Source organism: Plectropomus leopardus, chromosome 16 (genome assembly GCF_026936395.1).
Source record: "Plectropomus leopardus strain MGB_pleo_1.0 chromosome 16, ASM2693639v1, whole genome shotgun sequence".
NCBI lineage: Eukaryota > Metazoa > Chordata > Actinopteri > Perciformes > Serranidae > Plectropomus > Plectropomus leopardus.
In genome coordinates this window covers 31,822,892-31,842,804 of record NC_142191.1, presented here as the reverse complement: position 1 = coordinate 31,842,804, position 19,913 = coordinate 31,822,892, and the positions used below count along the sequence as shown (strand labels likewise).

The window sequence follows — 19,913 nt, the reverse complement described above, 5'->3', positions numbered from 1 at the left end:
AGACAGCTGCTCACATTGACACCAGCAGATCATTGCTTTGCTCTATATGCTTTTCCAATTGGCTGCACTGAATCTGTAGTATTAACTGAAGCACACTGAAGATTTGATCCCAGAACTGAGGCAGATGAATTGAAACTTGCTTTATGCACTGCATTATAGGAAAAAACTATGTCTGCAGTGAGACCTCAAAGATACACAGCCTGGAAGTGGCTGTCAATACTACTATCCAAATCAAATCCTATAGATGGTGGTAAAGCTCAAAAGTAACTAACATAACCACATTCAAGTAATCTCTGGAGCAGCTTACACAAAGAGTATCTCAGACTTCATACTAGGGGTCGACCGATATTGGATTTCAGGGCTGATACCGATAATTAGTGGCTAATAAGACCAACAACTGGTATTTGGAACCGTTGGCATTTACAACAAGAATGAAAAAAGAATTTGGAATATAACAAACACAAAACTTTGTTTGTATGCCTTTAGCAAATGTAGAATTAAAGCTGAAAAAACTGAAACGTTCAACATTGTTAGTATGTATTTTTATGATTATGCGTCCTCCATAGTGAGTTCGAGACTCTATGTCTACCTCAAGTAACGAGCTACCTATATATGTTGCTAAATTTAGCAAGAGAAATACATGCCTCATTCCTCAAAAGAAGTCTAGTACCTGACATGTTAGTAATTGATACCAACCATCTATGTTACAGCATTGTATAAATACTACTGTCGTTCTTTGTGATCGGTGTCAGCCAGCTTTCTATGTTGTGTGTCATTTAGTCTGCGTTTCATCTTGTCTCTGTCTGGACTGACCCGAGCGCTCGTCTTTGTTGTACTTGTCCTCATTTGTAGTCTTCATTTTAGTTCATCTTTGTACTCATCTTCATTTATGTTGTACTCATTTATTGTTGTACATGTTTGTTGTAATTGTAATTTTAATTGTATACTTTTACTCATATTAAACGTGTGCTGATTGAATCTTCAACAGGTGTCTCAGTCCTTCAGAAGTCTTGACAGAAAACTCATACTATCAAACATCTTACACAGCAAGTTTTTATAAAATCAACATTTTAATTTAAAAAATGTACATAAAAAATAGTTCCCTGAGGTTTTACAAAGTAAAACTTCCTCCCATGCTGACACTTTGCACATATTAATGAATAAATTTTATCTGCAATCATTAAAATAAAATGCTAATATGGATAATTGGCAAAATGTCAAATATTGGCCCCAATAATCAGCCAGGGTGATAATCTGTCGACCCCTACTTCATACAAAAGCCAGAATATGAGTTGTCATTTCAGCACTTCCTCTTCATTCGTCTCAGAGTTTTTTTTAATGTGTTTTAGGTTAAAAGCCTGAAATAAGGTCTGCGGTTAGCATTTCATTTTGAGAATTTCACATTTTGTTATATGACATAAAATACGTCAGTAAATACCCCACTGTTAACTTTGAAGCTTTTATGTGTCCGCTTGTGCTAACAAGTGGCTTAATGAGAGTACAGAATGCTGAATGCAAAATAAGACATGACATTAAAAGTAACAAGAAATGATTAAAAAAAGTACAAGATAATTACCTGAAAAAAAATGAATAATAATGATAAAATATGGGGGAAAAGGTAAAAAAAAACCCCCAAACAAACAAAAAACAAACAAGGCAAACAACACTTTGCAAAATAGTGCTAAAAATTATATAATTTGTAACATAATCTTAAATATGTAAGCATGATAATTATAAATATAGTTTTTCCCAAGAATTTTTCTTTTTCCCCTGGACATTTTTCCCTTGCTTTTTAAAACATAACTTTCTACATCTACAAATTTCTTGCAATTTGATGAACATTTCTTACCAAGTTGACTTTAACATTTTATTCTATAACATGAAATACCTCGCTGTGACCTCTGAAGCTTTTATGTGTCTTAAAAAGGCAGTTGCTAAGAAGTGGCTAAAGTAGACTACAGAAAGTCATCATCCTGAACACGGCTTTACTGCCTCGTAGAGGTGGTGACATTTAAATCAGGTGACTGTAGTGTAGTTTGTTTTAGCCTTTTTACTTTTTTCTTCTGGTGTTTGCGCTAAGGCATGGGGATTATTTTCTGCATTTAACAAAAAATCCAATGGAAAAATTCAATTTGCTTTTTCTTGTTGTTTTTTTTAAGTGCCCCTTCAGTCAGTATACTATGTTTCTGGAGACACATGCAAAAAATAAACCTTTCAAATGACCTCCGTCTGATTGTGAATCCATGTCGATTGAATTTATCCAGGAAATGTAACTAAACTTTACCATATTTCCTCAATGAGTTAAGCTGCATTTATTCCTTCATTTTAATGAGCCTACAGATTTGTTTATTTTTCCGCTTGTGGCTTTTGGTGAATTGGCAGGAGTGTAATTTGTATCTTTCTAAAGGCTGAGGAAATGAGTAACCATGCTGTGTCTTGTTGTTGTGAGAAACAACTGACCATGATATTAAGTGTTAATGGGCTACACTGTCATCAGTCTGTGGCCTTGACGTGTTTGGCTGTCATTGTGAGCTGGTTGCAATGATTTGTATCGGTCAACTCATTGACACAGAATGGGTTAAAGTGACTGTTCTTGCTCAGTGTTTAGTTATGACTCTGATGTGTTTGCACACCTCTTGTTCTAGATTTGAGGGGTTAAAATCCAGTTATGCAGCATGAACCCACATTTCCCTGCTCTCATGTCTTTCAGACCCGCACAAAAAAGGACTCAGTAAACTTGTGCACACTTACACATCCCACTAACAGGAGAGCGCCCTGTGCTGGTGCTGTCACACTGAACATGTTTTAACCCTAAGCAACTTGGCTTGATGTCTTTCACAAACATGGGAAAAAGTCAATAAGCGATGAAAAAGGGAATGCCCCAAAAATTAGCAAATGGCCTTTTAGCCATGTATTTCAAAAACATGGCGAAAAGGCAATAAATAAAAGCAATATTTTCTGGACATTTTTCTGTAGTTAACTGATAATTTGTCATAATTGGTACCCCTTTCTCTTTTCCCTTAAACTAATTTCTAGGTCATTTTTAAGTCATTTTCTTTGTCACCTCTGACTAATTTCTTGCAGTTTGCATTCTTGCACAGACATTCCTTGCCAAGTTTCATTACAGTTTTCCCCATGATTTCAAAAAAATCAAGTTTCAAAGGGTTAAAAAGCCTGTGAAAGACATCTTAAGGCAGCACAAGAAAAGTGATGTCAAACTAGGTTTCAGGCCAGTAGTGTTTCCATAATCCTAACATATAGTACGGAAAACATAACCTCTTAAGCTGAGGTAAAAATACTTCCAAAACAAATGTTAGAAAATACATACAAACAGTTTTGTTTGATGGGAATAAAAGTTCTAAAGCTTTATGAGATATATGGATTTCTGCAGGACACTGATAATGTGTTTTAGTACCTGCGATGATCTAATGCTGTCCACGTATTGTTTAGCTAAAAGCTTAAATCACAGTATTCTAACATGAATGTGTGAAGGCAAACAAATGGACATCCATTGGCTAATTATAAAGCTTCTGACACACACTGCACGACATCTCATCAGTAAAAGTGTTTGCGAAAAGCTCACCGCTCCTCTTATTAATAGAATATTATTAATGTGAGAGGCACATCTTTGTGATGCCGCGGCGTACATCCGGGGCCTGCAGCATCACTTAACGCTGCACTGCTCTACTCATTTGTTCAACTTAGTTAGTGGGGGTCACTTAAGGGAGAACATAACATCAAATGGGCTTAGTCAGCAGGCTAGCAAATGATCATTGCACAAAACATCCAAGCAAGGCAAACAAACAGGTCCCTCTAATGATTTCCCATACAGCCATTTATATATTTCTAAATGGGCCAGAGTCACACTCCACCTGTTTCATATGCTATTGACTACGAGTGGTAATGTGCAACAGTGGAAATGGTCACGCCGTACTGGTTCCCACTCATTTATTTGTTTTTACATCAGTGTAGCCATCAATACAACACCCACTCTGTGTATTGTCAAAGATTTTCATTCAACATCATCAATATGATGTCTTCACTGAGGGGCTGTGTCCCCACCAGCTGTCCCTTTGACCATGTTGTCTTCATCTGACCAGTGAAAACATTACCGGTGTGAATTCTGTTTGACCGTATGTGTGGGTCAACAGAAAAACTGGAAGCATTTCTCATCCTGAATAACATTGTTCTTATTCCTATAAATGTAGATTTCAGTTCAAATATTAAAATTGCTTTGAGGTAACTATTTCTTGCTGTTTAAATTCACAAAATACATCCTCAATTATGTTGCAGTACTTTAAAAAAAGAAGAGCCAGGGACCCAAGGAAACCACTAGCACAGTATCTACTGTAACATGACTTTCTGGAGGCCATGTTGAGTCCCTTTTTCGGGGCCTTCCTCCATTGGTTCAGCCCCATTAACCCCCTCCACAAAAATGGTCCAACAACATCTTTTTCTGTCATTTTAAAATATTTTAAAAAATGGATTCACAATATTAGATGAGTAAAGTTTCATTTTTAATTGTTTAATGTTTTTAATTAGAAAATTAATTAACAGAAAATTACTAAAATGCAAATGTTGCCTTGAAACATTAAGCATTTTTTGGTATTATGTCTTTAGGTTTGTGGCATCATTGGTTTTAAAGAAGCTTTTTTTAGAGCCACTGTGGACAAATCAACCAGAAAATACCACACGCACCTTCAGTAGTTCAGTGAGAGTCATGATAAATAAGGTAAACGATATTCTGTCTCAGATTTTATGTATCACTGATAAACTGCAGGCTCCTGTGCGGGGAAAAAAGCGTTGTAATGCATAGAGCAATATTGTAACTGCAGAACTTTTCAGAGGCATTTATGTAACATTACGGCTCAACAAGTTGTATCAAACATTTTCGGCTCTTCCGCTGACATTGGTTATAGAGTGATGCTCCTAAAACTCAGAACATAACCTGCTCCCATCAAGGTTAAATGGTGGCGATCTAGCCAGGTTAACAGAGAGCCAGCTTCGTAGTACAGGAAACTGTGGCTTTAAACTCAACAGACCTCGCTAAGGCACTTGTCTGGCTTCGTAGTACAGCCTTCATAAGTAACTAAAAACAGGGAAAACAAAAACAGAAAACACCTCAAACAAAGACCACAATATCACACAAAACCACAAATCATGACATTCCCATGTTTTTGAAAGAAATCAAGCCAGTTTACCCAGGTTTCAAAGGAGTAAAGTCTTCTCATCTTTTAGTTTTGTTGGATATGTACAAATCCACTTTGCATGATGTCGCATATGTTCAATCCCGCTGATGCTCCACTGTTTTCATTCAGAATAAGTACTCACCATGGCCTTTTGGACAGCCACTGCTATTACTACTGGTAACCTGCATTAACAATTTTGGCCACATGGAGGCAGCGCGAACACTTCACTGATATCATCTTTTAACTTGATATGGCACACTTGTTAGCCAACAGCTGCTAATTCAACACATTAAGCACATACGGAGCAACATTAGCACTCATTTGGAGTCGTGTTTGTGTCCACCTGGCGAATTTTCTTCTCTTGGCTCTTTGTTTAGTGACCAGCTCCTGGGGGAATTACAAGGCTTTTTACCTGCTAAATGCTTCACTATGTTTCACCAGCTGGTTGATAAATCTGTCAGTCTGTTGTTTTGTGATGGAAAGGTAGAGCTTACTGGATTCATTCAGCCTTTTTATGTATGTATATAAATATATATATTACTCATAGATAAACAACACCAAAGCATGACTAGAAGTCTAAAACTCTACAGGGAACCTTAAAGTTACTGAAGTGTTTATGAAATGAATTAATATTTCATAATTTCCTATAGCTGAGTGGGAATGGCATAGAGGACAGGAATAGGTTGGGTCATCTGGGCATGACCTTGGTTCATAAACATGCAGAGGCCACATGTGAAGGCAGCAGTCTCGGGCTAAAAGCAATCTCTGATGTTGTGAGAGGCTGTTTTTTCTTTGCAATCTTGGTGTTATTGGGCAATATAGTGGTGAGTAACAAAATAGATGGGGGTCAGGGAGTGGAGGTTACGCAACAAACAGTGTGCACCTGGTTCACAGCCCCTGATGTCTGCAAACACAGATCAACTTGTACAAAATCTCCAACTTGTGCTGTGTGATCTCTTTCAGTGACTCACCCCTGCAGCCGATAGGGATACTCAACTCACTTTGCTTGGGGGCCACTTTTGCAAAATGACAGGAGGCCAGGGACCAATTTAGCAGCCCCATACATGTTTTTCCATTTCTCAGATTTTAGGACATTTCTTGGATTTTACGATGTTTATTGTTTTTAGGATTTTTAGAATGTTTCCAGGATTATAAGATGTTGCTCGGATTTTAGGACGTTTCTGGGATTTTATGACATCTTGTGGATTTTAGCACGTTTCTGGGATTTTAGGACATTTCAAGGATTTTAGGACATTTCTATGGTTGTAGGACATTTCTGGGATTTAAAGGATGTTTTAAGGATTTTGGGACATTCCTAGGATTTTAGAACATTTGTAGGGTTTAAGAATGTTTCTAGGATTTCAGGACGTTTCCAAGATTTTATAGCATTTTTAGGGCTTGAGGAGGTTTCTAGGATTTTAGGACATAATTAGGATTTTAGGACATTTCTGTGATTTTAAGACGTTGCTCGGATTTTAGGAAGATTCTAGGATTTTAGGACATTTCTGGGATTTAAAGGACATTTCAAGGATTTTTTTCGACATTCCTAGGATTTTAGCACATTTTTGCGTTTTTAGGACATTAGTAGGGTTTTAGAATGTTTCTAGGATTTTAGGACGGCTCTAAGATTTTAGAAAAAATTGTAGGGTTTGAGGACATTTCTAGGATTTTAGGACGGCTCTAAGATTTTAGAACAAAATTGTAGGGTTTGAGGACATTTCTAAGATTTTAGAACATTTACAGGGTTTTAGGATTTTTCTAAGATTTTAGGACATTTCTAGGCTTTAGCTTGTAGGGTTTTAGGATGTTTCTAGGATTTTACGACGTTTACAAGATTTTAGAACATTTGTAGGGTTTTAGAACATTTCTAGGATTTCATGCAGTGGCCATTCCAAAGTCTGTTGGGGCCCGAGGCAAAGATTCACAGGGGGGCCCCTCCAACCAGCATTCTTCACTATTATTAATTTGGCCCACGGACCATAAATTGAGCATCCCTGCTATAGTGGCCGCTTCCTGCCCACAGGAAAATACCCATTTTTTCATTTACTGCCTCAGGTTGTGCTCTCTCTCCATCCCACCCACACTGTCCATCTCTGGGTGTTGGCTGAGCACTCTCCCACCACCAACGCTTCCACTGACCGCCCAAATCCAGCTAATGATTCCTATAAACTGGAATTGACGCAATGTTCCTGTAACTGCTTTCTCCCTGCAGACTGGACCCACAGCCCACAGGCTTCAGCTCCCAGCTGCTGACCCTCGTTTCGGACTTGTGTCTCGTACCTACTGGGCTCCTGTGTGTCCCTGCCTGTGTTGGCTGTCCTGAGAGATGAAGATCCCTCTGTGGTACCTGCTGGTGCTGCTGGCATGTCTCTTCACCCCTGGACGCAGTGACTGCCAGGAGGAGTGTGTGGCCTGCGGTCTGCTCCTGCAGCAGCAACAGCTGCAGCAAGCCTTCAACACCATGGTGAGTGTTTGTGTGTGTGTGTGTGTGTGTGTGTGTGTGTGTGTGTGTGTGTGTCACTGTTTGTAGTTGTGAGTCACTGTTGATAAGAACAAATGCCTTGTCAACACTGGGGTGTGTGTGTGTGTGTGTGTGTGTGTGTGTGTGTGTGTGTGTGTCAGCGTGGGCATGGCAGCACTAAGCCTTCAGCACACTGACAGAGGTGTGTTTGTGTTTGTCTGAGCAAGTTATTTTCAATAATGATAAGAGCTCCTGCGTAATGCCTTGTTTGATAATAATCTTTACACTTTGTCCGCCTGTATATATGAGTTCACATGTAGGCAGATTTTTTTTTTTCAAGCAGTGGCCCAAAGTATATATATATATATATTAAGTTGTAAACTACAAAAGTGGAAAAAGAAGACAAAAACAAGATAAAATTTACTAAAATAAAAAATGAAAAAAGAAGAAAAAGGACATAAATAAGAAATATAGTGGGGTAAAAAATAAGAAATTCCTTGCTGTATAGGGAAAGTTCTATCAGAAGCGCCATCTAGTGTCTAAAAAGGCACTGTGTCACATTATGCATGTTGTTAACACATACTTAGACTTACACATTATAATTTCAGGATTTTTGGATGTTCAAGACATTTCTTACTGTATAGGGATATTTCTCACAGTAGCACCCTCTAGTGTCTAAAAAGACACTGTACTTATACAACATAATCTCATAGAAATACATGAACTGATTACAAACTCATAACACCACATTGTGGAACATAATTGGTTAAAAATACGTAATTACATCATAGAGTGCAAAAAAATAGTTTTTTTTAAGAATTATGGTACAGTATTGTTTGCCATTTTTTAAATTTTATTTTTATTAATTGTTTTTTTAAACAAATTTTAGGCAATTTCCTCATACTTTTTTTTTTCTAATTTCTCACAAAATTTTGGGTCCTTTCTTTTTTCATCGCTCGTTGTCTTCTTCACAATTTTTTTTTTTTTTTAAAGAAATTAAGCCAGTTTGTTCAGGTTTTAAAGAGTAAAAGGGAGTTGAAAGAAAAAAAAACACACTGTTTTTTTGTTTGTTTGTTTTTTAGTTCTCAAGAGTTTTTTTGGAGATTCATTTCAAACAGACAAAATTGATATTATTTCTGTTTTTACTGTAGAGGGGGATTATTTGCATGTGTGAGGATCTACAGCACTTGTGCAGTGCTTCGTGACCACTATAAAGACAGCAGCCTCTGCACTGACAGAATATGACTGCACTCCAGATTCAAACCAAAACTTCAGTGCAGAACACAATCTCATCTCCAAACAGTGCGAGGCACGTCAGCGGGTAAAAATAGTCTGTGGGCGTCCATGAATAGCTGTAGGACGGCTAATTTAGCTGATAATGATGCAGAGAAAGACAGCTGGGACCTTTTTGGGAGTTGTAATGGAACTCTGTAATTGACTGCTGCTCAGTATCATGAGCCCAGGCTTACATCGGTGACTGACACATTTTATCAGCTTCTCATTGTGTTAGCCGCCTTCCTATCGAGCCACAGATGGAATCCACTGAGAAATCCCATTGTTTCCCACTCCAGACTGAAAGAGTGTGTGTGAAGCCAGCGGTGTTTGTTATAATGTCAGGACCCAGTGATTTAGTAGCGCACGCACCTACACATTCATGAAGACGTGCATACACACACATCAGGCATTTCATGGTATCATCCCCTCCGCTTACTGCTCACTGCATAATGCTCATCTTAAAGGTCAATGCCAGCATTTGTTTATCCTTCTGCCAATCATCTCTTCGCAGATCTCTATTACAGATTTGCACAAAACTTGCGACATTTTCGAAATGTTGATAAAAGACAATTGCGAGATGGCCTGTTATGCGACTTCTCCTCTGGCAATAGCATTCCAAGAAGCATGGCACCGGATATTCAAAACATTAGCAGCTTTATTTCTATGTCAGCCGCCACACTAGCCGTCATTACTTTCAATCCAAGGCCATGTAGGCATGTTATGGAGCCATAAAGGAAAGGCAAGCCCCTAATACGTGGGAGCGGCCACGTACGAGGGATTCCTGGGAGGTGATAGTCCATAATTTCACAGAGGTATTGTGGATTCAAAACTTCCGGGTGATTCGCTCAACTTTTGAAGAGTTATGTGATGCAATAACACCTCTTGTAGCTCTTGCTGCATCATGAGGGATTCAAGTCAAGTCAAGCTTATTGATAGAGCTCATTATCACAAAACATGGTTTGCCTCAGAGGTCTTTACAGTGACGACATCCCTCTGTCCTTAGACCCTCACATCACCCAAGACAAACTCCCGAAAAAGAACCCCTGAAACAGGGAAAAAAAAGGACGAAACTTTAGGAAGAGTGGTAGAGTCAGTTCCTATTGACAAGCACATAGCCATAGCATCTAGAAAAGCCAAAAAAAGTGTTTCCATGGAATATTGCTGTTGTTGTCTAAACATAACCACATGCAGCATCATCCCACTATATGCTTGTGTTGACATCATGGTAGTGCCATCCCTGAATGTCAACAGCAGATCCAGAAGGATACCTAAAACTTAATATGCAGACATAAAAGTCCACTACAAAGCTGCAACATGTGACGACTTGGGATGAGAACATGTTGCATTTACCATCTGCTTAAAAATACATCATGTTTCCTTTTGGTTTACATGTGTGATGCAGTCAGTCAGTGTGACTGGACATCCTTTTTGTTAAAGTCACATCAGGATCCCAGATGCTCTTGTGAGATAACGTGCCAGTTTAATGATTGCAGCATTAACATGTGTAGCATGTACAGCCACCAGCAGGAGCTCAGTTAGATTTCCAGGGTGACCCTGACCACTCCTGATTTGTCCATCCCATTGCAGGAGCCCCAAAAGTGAGGACTCTCTTCACCTTAACCCAACTACAGTGGTATCATAATTGTGTTTCAATGATTTTATTTGACAGAGGGCAGAACATGTGACAAATATAACCAGCCAGAGTAATGTAAGGAGTCTAACCTTGACATATTTAAAGTGATAAGTAGCTGCACTGGTCCAAAGAATGGATGACCATGCTTCATTCTGAGGTTTTCTGTTGATTTATTCGCTCTCATCTTGGTTTCCTCAGACACTGCAAACACTGTGAAAACGACAACAAAAATAAAAGGCATACATTTTTGAAAAACATACAACTCCACACTATAGGCAACAATAAGGCTAAAAAAACATGATGCCAGTGACATTTATCAAAACAACCTGGCATGTCAGGGCTTTAGCACAGTTGGATTACTTCAGACGAGCAGTATGTAGACATCTTGTGGTTTTATTATGTATTCTCTAATGTTTGAATTCTGGTCCCCATTTGCTTTAATTGTTCGGAAAATTACTGCAACGCCTTTTCCCTGTGAAACTCTGGCAGTGTTTTATGGACTAAAAAACTTCACCCGACTTGAGGAGGAGTAGATAATGACTGAATTTTCATTTTTGGGTGAACTGTCCCTTTAAGTATCAACACTTAACCATACTCTGACAAAATACAGCCTTACTATGGAGGGATCTCACAACTTTTCATCCTTGGCCCTCACAAGTATATAAACACATGACTGCGTGCATGCGCGCGCGCACACACACACACACGCACACACACACACACACACACACACACACACACACACACACACACACACACACACACACACACACACACACACACACACACACACACACACACACACACACACACACACACGCACACACACACACACACACGTCCTCTCACTTATAAACTCCTTTAGATTGCTCCATTGATCTGACGTGGAGAATCCCCTGGTGTGCTCATTTCATTTAAGACGGATAATTAATTTCCGTTGATAGATTCACAGCGGAACTCCCTCTCCTCTCATCCCTTTGATGTGAGCAGGTTTTCCGATAACAATGCAAGTTATCTCATTTGTGCCAGATTTGACGAGTAAATGGGATTTGCCTTTTACCTCAAACTGAAATTTAACTCAGAGGGCTCCAGGGTTTAAGGAACGAGAGAGGAAAGGGATGTCTGTACATAAGTCTCTGCAGTGTGGCAGCAGTAGTCTTTTTACCCTTGGGAGAAAAAGTAATACACTCAGGTTTTCAGTGTTTAAGGGTATAAATGATGTATTCAGTCTTATTTTAACCCTTTAAAAGCTGAAGCAGCATCACTTTTCTTCTTTCTGATGCCAAGTAATCCCAAGTAATTAAACCTTTGAACTCTGAGCAAATTGATATAATTTCTTTTTAAAAAACGTGAAAAAAGGCAATGAGAAACTTGGTAAGAAATGTTCCACAGACTGCAAGAAATTAATAGATTTAGAAAATTATTTTTAAAAAGCTAGGGAAAATTGTGAAGGGAAGAAAGAAAATAATAGGAAAGACTATATTTTTATTGATTATTACATATTCAAGATGTTACAAGGTATTTCAAAATGTTTAATCACTTTTAACAAATCATTTCCCTGATTTCTTTTTCTTTCTTACTTTTTTCATTTAGTTTTCTTGTACTTTTTTCATGATATTTTGAAAATCTTTTTTTCTTTATTTTGGTTGCAAACTAGTCAATTATGTTTGTATTTTTTTTTACAACATGTTAACAGAACAGAACTCACAGATATAACTTCATCATTAGTCAAATCCTCTTTGTGATGATAAAGTTAAGTCAGACTAACTTGGTTTACTGAAGTTGCTAACAAGGTCATTTAACTTGTCATTTTTAAGTTGCAACAACTTTACAAAATTAAGTTAAATTAAATAGATTTAAGTAGAAAAAAGATATAAAGTCAATATGAATGAAGATTAATAGTTCTATTTTACATACATTTTTCAAGGCAATTGTTTTCCGAGATTATGTCAAGTAAGATCAACTTGACAGATTTAAGTTCAAATTAGCCAACTTGGCTAAACCGGCATATTTACAGTGATGTTCATTAATGTGCATTGTCTCTGTATTTTAAACCCATAAATAAACAAATAAATGTTGCAGTGTATTTATAATTATCAGAATTACAACACTTTAAAAATAACAACTTTAATTCAATCAGTCTTTCTGAGTTTTAGTAACTTAAGTGAGCCAAGTTTACTGTGCTATTTATCTGTATTTTGCTGGTTGCAAACTAGTCATATTTGTATTTTTTACATATGTAAATATAACAGAACGCATAGATCTCCTCACTTCATCATTAGTCAAATCCTCTTTGTGACAATCAAGTTATGTCAGAAAGAACAAGGTCATTTAACTTGTCATTTTTAAGTTGCAACAACTTCACAAAGTTAAGTAAATACAGATAAATATCAAGTAAATTTAACAATTAGACATTGATTTGTAGTTATATATACTTTTCCTTTCAAAGTCAATCAGTTTCTGAGATTATTTCAAGTTAGATCAACATGTCAGATTTTACAGTGTACATAAACAGGTATCTGTTTAAAGAGATAACCTTAAATTAAACTCATTGTGCAGTTCAAAGTTTTTTGACCGAAGACAATGAAAAAAACCAAGCAAAAACACATATAACATTGAGCAAATACACAAACTTCAAATGTTCTTTATTTGTCCTTACCTCTGCGTATGGCACTGTTAGCATTGAGGCGTAAAGCCCAACTGTCAGGTGTGATGAAAACGAGACGGGAAGGTCATTAAAGCTGCACAGAGAGTCAGCGATTCAGCTCTGACAAAATTCATTCCATATAAAAAGTTCAATTCCAAAATGCCACATATATCATTTTAAGAGCAAATATGTCATTACCAGAAGTTGAAGAGCCAATCTGAAAAAAATTGGCCTTAATTTACCTGCTGTCCTTCAAACTGATTTGTAATTTCCTCCAATTTTGTGCTGTCAATCATTTTTACAGAAGTAGATGTCACATTTATCAAGTGATGGACATCTCATATTGGCACAGAAACTTTCCATTTACGCTGAACACAGCAGGAACAACACCCATTAACTCCCACCACACACAAGCCATCCAGGTCAAGAGACTGCTCTGTCAGCCTGGCAACACTCGTCAGCTTCAAACACCATCGATGATATGCTGACCTTAGACAATATTTTTTTATAAACTTTGCACTCAAGTTGCAGAGATCTTTTATTGGCATAATCAGCCCACTTCCAAGGTAAAAAGTACATTTTTACTTCTGGAACTACAGTGTTTCCTTTTTTTGCTATAAGTATGACCCTAGGTACAAAAAAGTACTCTGAACTAGGCTTAATCAAATGTATACTTACTATATACTATATAAAATTTGCTTAAAGTGTGGTATTTGCAATGTTCTAGCAATGTATGTACATATCAAATAAAATCAAACTTTATTTATGAAGCACTTTTCATACATATAATGTAAAACAAACAAACAAACAAACAAACTTTTCCCTAATTATTTTTCCCTAGCTTTAAAAAAAAAAGAAAAATTCTACTGATTTCTTGCAATTTGATGAACATTTCTTACCAAGTTGCTGATTGCCTTTTTACCATGTTTTTCCAATGAAATTGTACCATTTTGCTTAGGGTTCAAAGGTCATGTGACTGTAGTATAGTTCATTTATGGCCTAACGCAAGATTTTTACCTCTGGTGATAGCATTTAATCTTCAAAAATCCTAAAAGTGGTGTATATATGTGAAGATTCTCTCACTGAGCAAAACATGCAAGTTTCACCACAGAGCTTATTTTCTGCAATGATCCAAAATCCAATGGAAAAATCCCATAGGCTTTTTGACGAGGAAACCAGGGCAAAGCTAACTTTCACATCAGCCTACAGAAAAACTTCATCCCTGCAGTGCTCTATAGTACACGGATCTAGACGTCAGTCACCATTCAATGCATTTTTGTAGCCTGTTGGGTTCCTTGGTGGTTAATGTCCTTGCATGGCTTTACAAGCGATTGCACTTCGCCACAGTTGTGTTTCCATACAGTGTGCATGCTCAGGTACATCAGCACTGCAAAATGGTGTATTGGTTAGTCATATTAACTTAATAAGGCTGTAGGTCAAACATATTGTATTCACATCGTTAATGAGTTTTCCCCCCAGGTGGCCATAAAAAAAACTGATTACTGCAGCTTTAAGCATCTACATTAAACTAACTGACTTATCGAAACCCTGGTGATCAAATTTGATGGATAATTAACTGATCACACACAGCGCTCCGCTGCCATGGTGTGCAACACGTTATCCTGGTAAATTGTAAAGTATAAAACAACATAATCAAGATGTCAGTGGGAATATTTCAATTTCAATCAAAACCAGCATTTCTCTAAATCCTCACTGTTGGGAGTCTGCTTTTTGCTGTGTATGCTCTGTGTCCAATATCCTGTGTCATGACTGTTTTAGGGATTCTGTCACGGATTTATGCTTCTGAGGAATATTAAAAAAATGATATGTTTTTGGCAAGTGGGAAATTTAAAACCTCACTAACTAGCAGCACTTACATGGCCACCATGTGTGTCCTGAAGCCCTCATGTTGCAGCCTTTGGGCATTTAACTTTTTAAATGACGTGTTCGTGTCTTTCTTGATGTTGCCAAAAGGAGAAAGCATCAATACTCTTATATTAACCCCCAGAGGCTCAGCAGCCTCATTAAATAGCAAGTAAATCCACAGCTTCTTGTTTCTCAGGATTTAGAACTGGTTGCCACTTAAAGTGATAAGTGCAAAAGTGAGATACTGTTTCAAAATACCAGAGTGAAGATATATTTGGGGATTTTTGAAGAATTTTGAAAGTTTTGATTAGTCTTTGGCTAGCATGTATTACTGAACAGACCCAAAGGGTCAGCGGTCCCCCTGGCCTTCACTTGCAAATCATTAAATGTCAAGTTAACATGTAGCAACCAAGAGGAGACTCAAAATTACCACAAAGAGATGCAAAAAGACCACAAAAATATGCAAAGCAACAGAAGAGAGACTCAAAATAACTACAAAGATGCACAAAACAACAAGAAGACAAAAAGTAACCACAAAGATACCACAAAAGACCACAAAAAGATGCAAAGGAATTGCAAATAGACTCGAAATAAATAAAGAAACAAAACAACCACAAAGAGGCACAAAAGCAACAACAAAGTGACACAAAAAACTACATGGAGAAACAAAACAACAAGAGAGAGACACAAAACCACTACAGAGTGACAAAACAACCACAAAGAGACACAAAACAACTGAAAGGAGACACAAAATAATCACAAGGAGACACAAAACAACAAGAGAGAGACACAAAACCACTACAGAGTGACAAAACAACCACAAAGAGGCACAAAACAACTGAAAGGAGACACAAAATAATCACAAGGAGACACAAAACAACAAACAATGAGATACAAAAACAACTGTAAAGAGACAAAACAGAACCATAAAGAGACACAAAGCAACTACAATAAGACACAAAACAACTACAATGAGACACAAACTAACTACGAAAACTGGCTGACAACTACAAAGAGACTCAAAACAACACAAAAAGACACAAAACAATTATAAACAAACAACCTCAAGGAGACACAAAACCACCACAAGTTGGCACTAACTACAAAAAAACACAAAAACTAAAATGAGACCCAACTAACTTTAAAAAACTGGCTAACAACTGCAAAGAGACACAAAACAACACAAAAAGACAATAAATAACTACAAAAAATGGCAAAACAACAACAGGGAGACACTAAATAACTACAATGCAACACAAAATGACTGCAAGGAGACTGCAAGGAGACTGCAAGGGGCACAGCCCGTGGTCTTTGGATGAATACATTAGTCCAAGTAAACTCTTAAATCTGAACACATCCCTGTTTCCTCTCTGCAGGTGTGTTTGTTGGAGTGCAAAGGTCACGTCTCCTCCTCACTCACGTGGGAGGTGTGTAAACATGCCGTCAAGTTATCGCAGCATCCCGCGCTCTCTGAGGGAGGCGCTCTGTTCAAGAGAACAGGAGAGGAGCTGGAGCTGACCTCTCTGGACCTGAACTCTGACAGTCAGCTGCTGCAGTCTGCAGCCGCCGACCGCTTCCAGGAGGGGGAGCGAGAGGAGACACCCTTTGAGCAGCGCAGCGTCCAGTATGACTCATCACTGCTGGAATCCTCCGAGGAGGGGGAGGGCCTGCGGGATCTGGATCTCAGCCTGGTGGACGAGGAGAGGAAGCCGAGAGAGGAGAGGAATGCGGACAGCGACAGCCAGCTAGAGGGGGACGAGGACGGCGGCTCAGAGGGCGTCACCATAACCAAACGGTTTGGCGGCTTTCAGAGAGGCCGCCACGGATACAGAAAGCTGATTGGCTCTTCCATGAGGCCCCTACAAAAGCGCTATGGCGGCTTCATAGGCGTCCGGAAATCTGCCCGCAAGTGGAACAGTCAGAAACGAGTGAACCAGCTGCTCAGGCATTACCTGGGCATGAGGAGCAGCCGCAGCGGCAGGTTCAACAGCATCCCCGTAACTCGGGTGTGGAGGCAAAACAAACTGTGACGTGTTTCCGTCGCTCTCACAGAGTCCTGCCCCAGTTACCTCAACCAATCATGTTTTCAGCCGCTCACTCAGATTTCAAGCGTCGCCATCGTCATGAGAAGAACAGACTGTGCCGTGTCGCTGCACCTCTCTTTGTGTCTCTAAGTAACCAGGAATGTTTTGACTGTGATGTCCTTCTTATTAAGCTCATGCCATTCTGTGAAATAAAAGAATTAGAGAAGTGCAATTGAATATATTTTTGTGTGTCAGTATAATAAAAAAGGGGCCAAATGAGATTGAAAGACTGGTTCACTGCGAGCTTTTCAAATCATATTGAATGCACTTTGACGCGTGTGTGGATGAAGTCACGGCTTTTTGCACTCTGTAGTTTGCGCTGAAAGACTGATTTGTTACTACACAGCTTTCCCCTATTAAAATTGCATTTTGGGACTAAACATATCACATATAAATATTATTATTATTATGATTAAGAATCAGATTGGAGGAGGACCTGCACTGTGCTTTCAAGATGGTGGGACACTAACAACTATTAACTTCCCATATAAGGATCTGATTTTCAGCTTAACCCTTTAGAATCTGGAATGACATCAGTTTTCTTCTGCTGCTACCTTTGAATCCAGAGCAAATTTGCTGTGGTTTCTTTCAAAAACATGGGTAATAAAACAAATCGCAACTCCGTTAGATATTTTCCACAAATTGCAGGAAATTTAAAAATCGTTTGTTTTAAAAGCTAGGGAAAATTTTTGAGGGTAAAAAACTATATTTATAATAATCATATTTACATATTTTAAATCATGTTACGGTCTTGTTATCCTTGTTTGTTTATTTATTTATTCTTTGAAACTAATTTTCAGGTGATTTTCTTGTACTTTTTACTAATTCTTAGCAAAATTTTTGGTTGTTTCTTTTTTCGTTACATATAACCCTTAAAAAAAAAAGAGAGAGATCAAGCCATTTTGCTCAGGTGTTATTTTGGAGATTAATTTAATTAAAAAGCTAGGGGAAAAAAAGCTGGGTTAAAACTGAAAAAAAACCTAATCACCATAATTAGATGTTTAAAATTATGTTAAAATTTTTTAACTTTCTTTTTTTCCCTTTTTCCTTTTTTTTGGTCTCATTTCTTTTTTTCACTGCTCATTGCTTTCTTCCTGTGTTTTCTTTTTACAGATGCCAATTTGCTCAGGTTTCAAAGGATTAAGGAACTTAATTACTTAAACACAATGGGTGTAAAATTGGTTTTCTGGACTTTCAGACTTACCAAAACTCCTCATCCCTCCTAAAACCCTTGTTCCTATTGCTTCATTTTGAGTATTGGCAAAAGAAAAAAAAGTCTTTTTCCTTTCTATTGTATTCTATTTGCGGCCATTCACAGCAAGGGTGTTAACCTTGCATAGTATGAGTCTCGATTAGAGGAAGGAGCAGCAGCAGGTCAACAGGCTCCCTGGACTCCTTTTAGTGGAACAATACTGTCCTCTAGTGTTTGAGGAACAGCCTTGATACAGACTTGGGATCAGTTTTGTCATGTCCTCACAAATATTGGATGTCATTCTTTGGATCTTTCTTCAGTTAAAGTGCAATTATAAGAAACACAAGATGTCAAATAAACAAATAACCTTAAGTTATGACATAAACTGGCATGTCCTTCACAGTCAAATGGAAAAATCAGAAAATTCCTCAAAACAGGGACACCAAGTGTCTATTGTCCGTCATTCTCACAGAATTATTAAGGTCTGCATGACATAATCTATCATGTTTGCCAACCATCTAAGGAACTGTACAAAAATGATTATTACCTAATATTTCACTTTTTTAGAAAAGCAAAGCCCTCTGCAGCATTATTCATATCTTCTCTGGACTCTTCCAAACTGTAATACCCTCACTTCAGTATCTCAAAAGATCAGTAAATACAATCATTTCTGTTTTTAAAGCTAAAGAAAAGCAAAGTGTAGAGAATTGGAGCAAAGTTCAGTAAACACAAACTGAACCCACAACCACAGTACCCCACAGTAATATCATATTTTACTATAGCCATGAATGTGAACATTAGAGGGAGAATTAAAGAATTATATAAATTAGACATTGACTTTTCTTTTTTTAAATCAAACAACACAACTTAAAAGAACCCTATTTTTCCATGTTTTTGTGTCTAATGGAAACAATTTTTGTATTTGTATTGACCACAAAGGCTGCAGCAGCGAAACAGGCTTCAATGTACAACCCCAACACTGTGTAAAATGTAAATAAAAACAGAATGCAATGATTTGCCAATCTTTTTTGACCTTTATTCTATTGAATACTGCACCAAAACAAGCTATTTAATGTTCAAACTGATAACTAGTGTTTTTGCAAAATAAGCCCTAATACTAAATTTGATGACAGCAACATGTTCCTAAAGGTTTAGAAAGGAGGATGTTTACCATTGTGTGACATCACCTTTTCCTTTAGCAACACTCACTGAGCATTTGGGAACTGAGGAAAGTGAAATTCTTTTTAATTCTTGCTTGATGTATGACTTCAGTTGTTCAACAGTCCGGGGTCTCTGTTGTCATATTTTGTGTTCATAATGCTCAACACATGTTCAGTGGGAAAAAGATGTCGTCTGGATGGCAGCATATGTTGCTCCAAAACCTGTATCTTCTAGGTGGAGCTTGGAGCAGAGACACTATTATATTTGTAAATATACACTTATTGTGAATTTGATGCCAGCAACTTGTTCCAAAAAAAAAAAATTATACAGGGGCAACAAATGACTGGGAAAGCTGTGAAATGCTCAAAAAAAACCAAAAACAAAAACAGCTGTTAGGAACATTCA

The 19,913-nt window shown here is 37.8% G+C and overlaps 1 protein-coding gene across 1 annotated transcript in view; it reads left to right on the top strand.

Moving 5' to 3' along the window:
• pnocb (prepronociceptin b) overlaps nucleotides 1-17,376 on the top strand; it is a 28,919-nt gene extending 11,543 nt beyond the window's left edge. Inside the window, exons 2-3 of the mRNA XM_042504106.2 lie at nucleotides 7,402-7,653; nucleotides 16,448-17,376. Coding sequence (XP_042360040.1) covers nucleotides 7,516-7,653; nucleotides 16,448-17,101 — 792 coding nt within the window. The 5' untranslated portion in view covers nucleotides 7,402-7,515 and the 3' untranslated portion in view covers nucleotides 17,102-17,376. The remainder of the gene's footprint in view (nucleotides 1-7,401; nucleotides 7,654-16,447) is intronic.
• The last annotated feature ends 2,537 nt before the right edge of the window (nucleotides 17,377-19,913 follow it).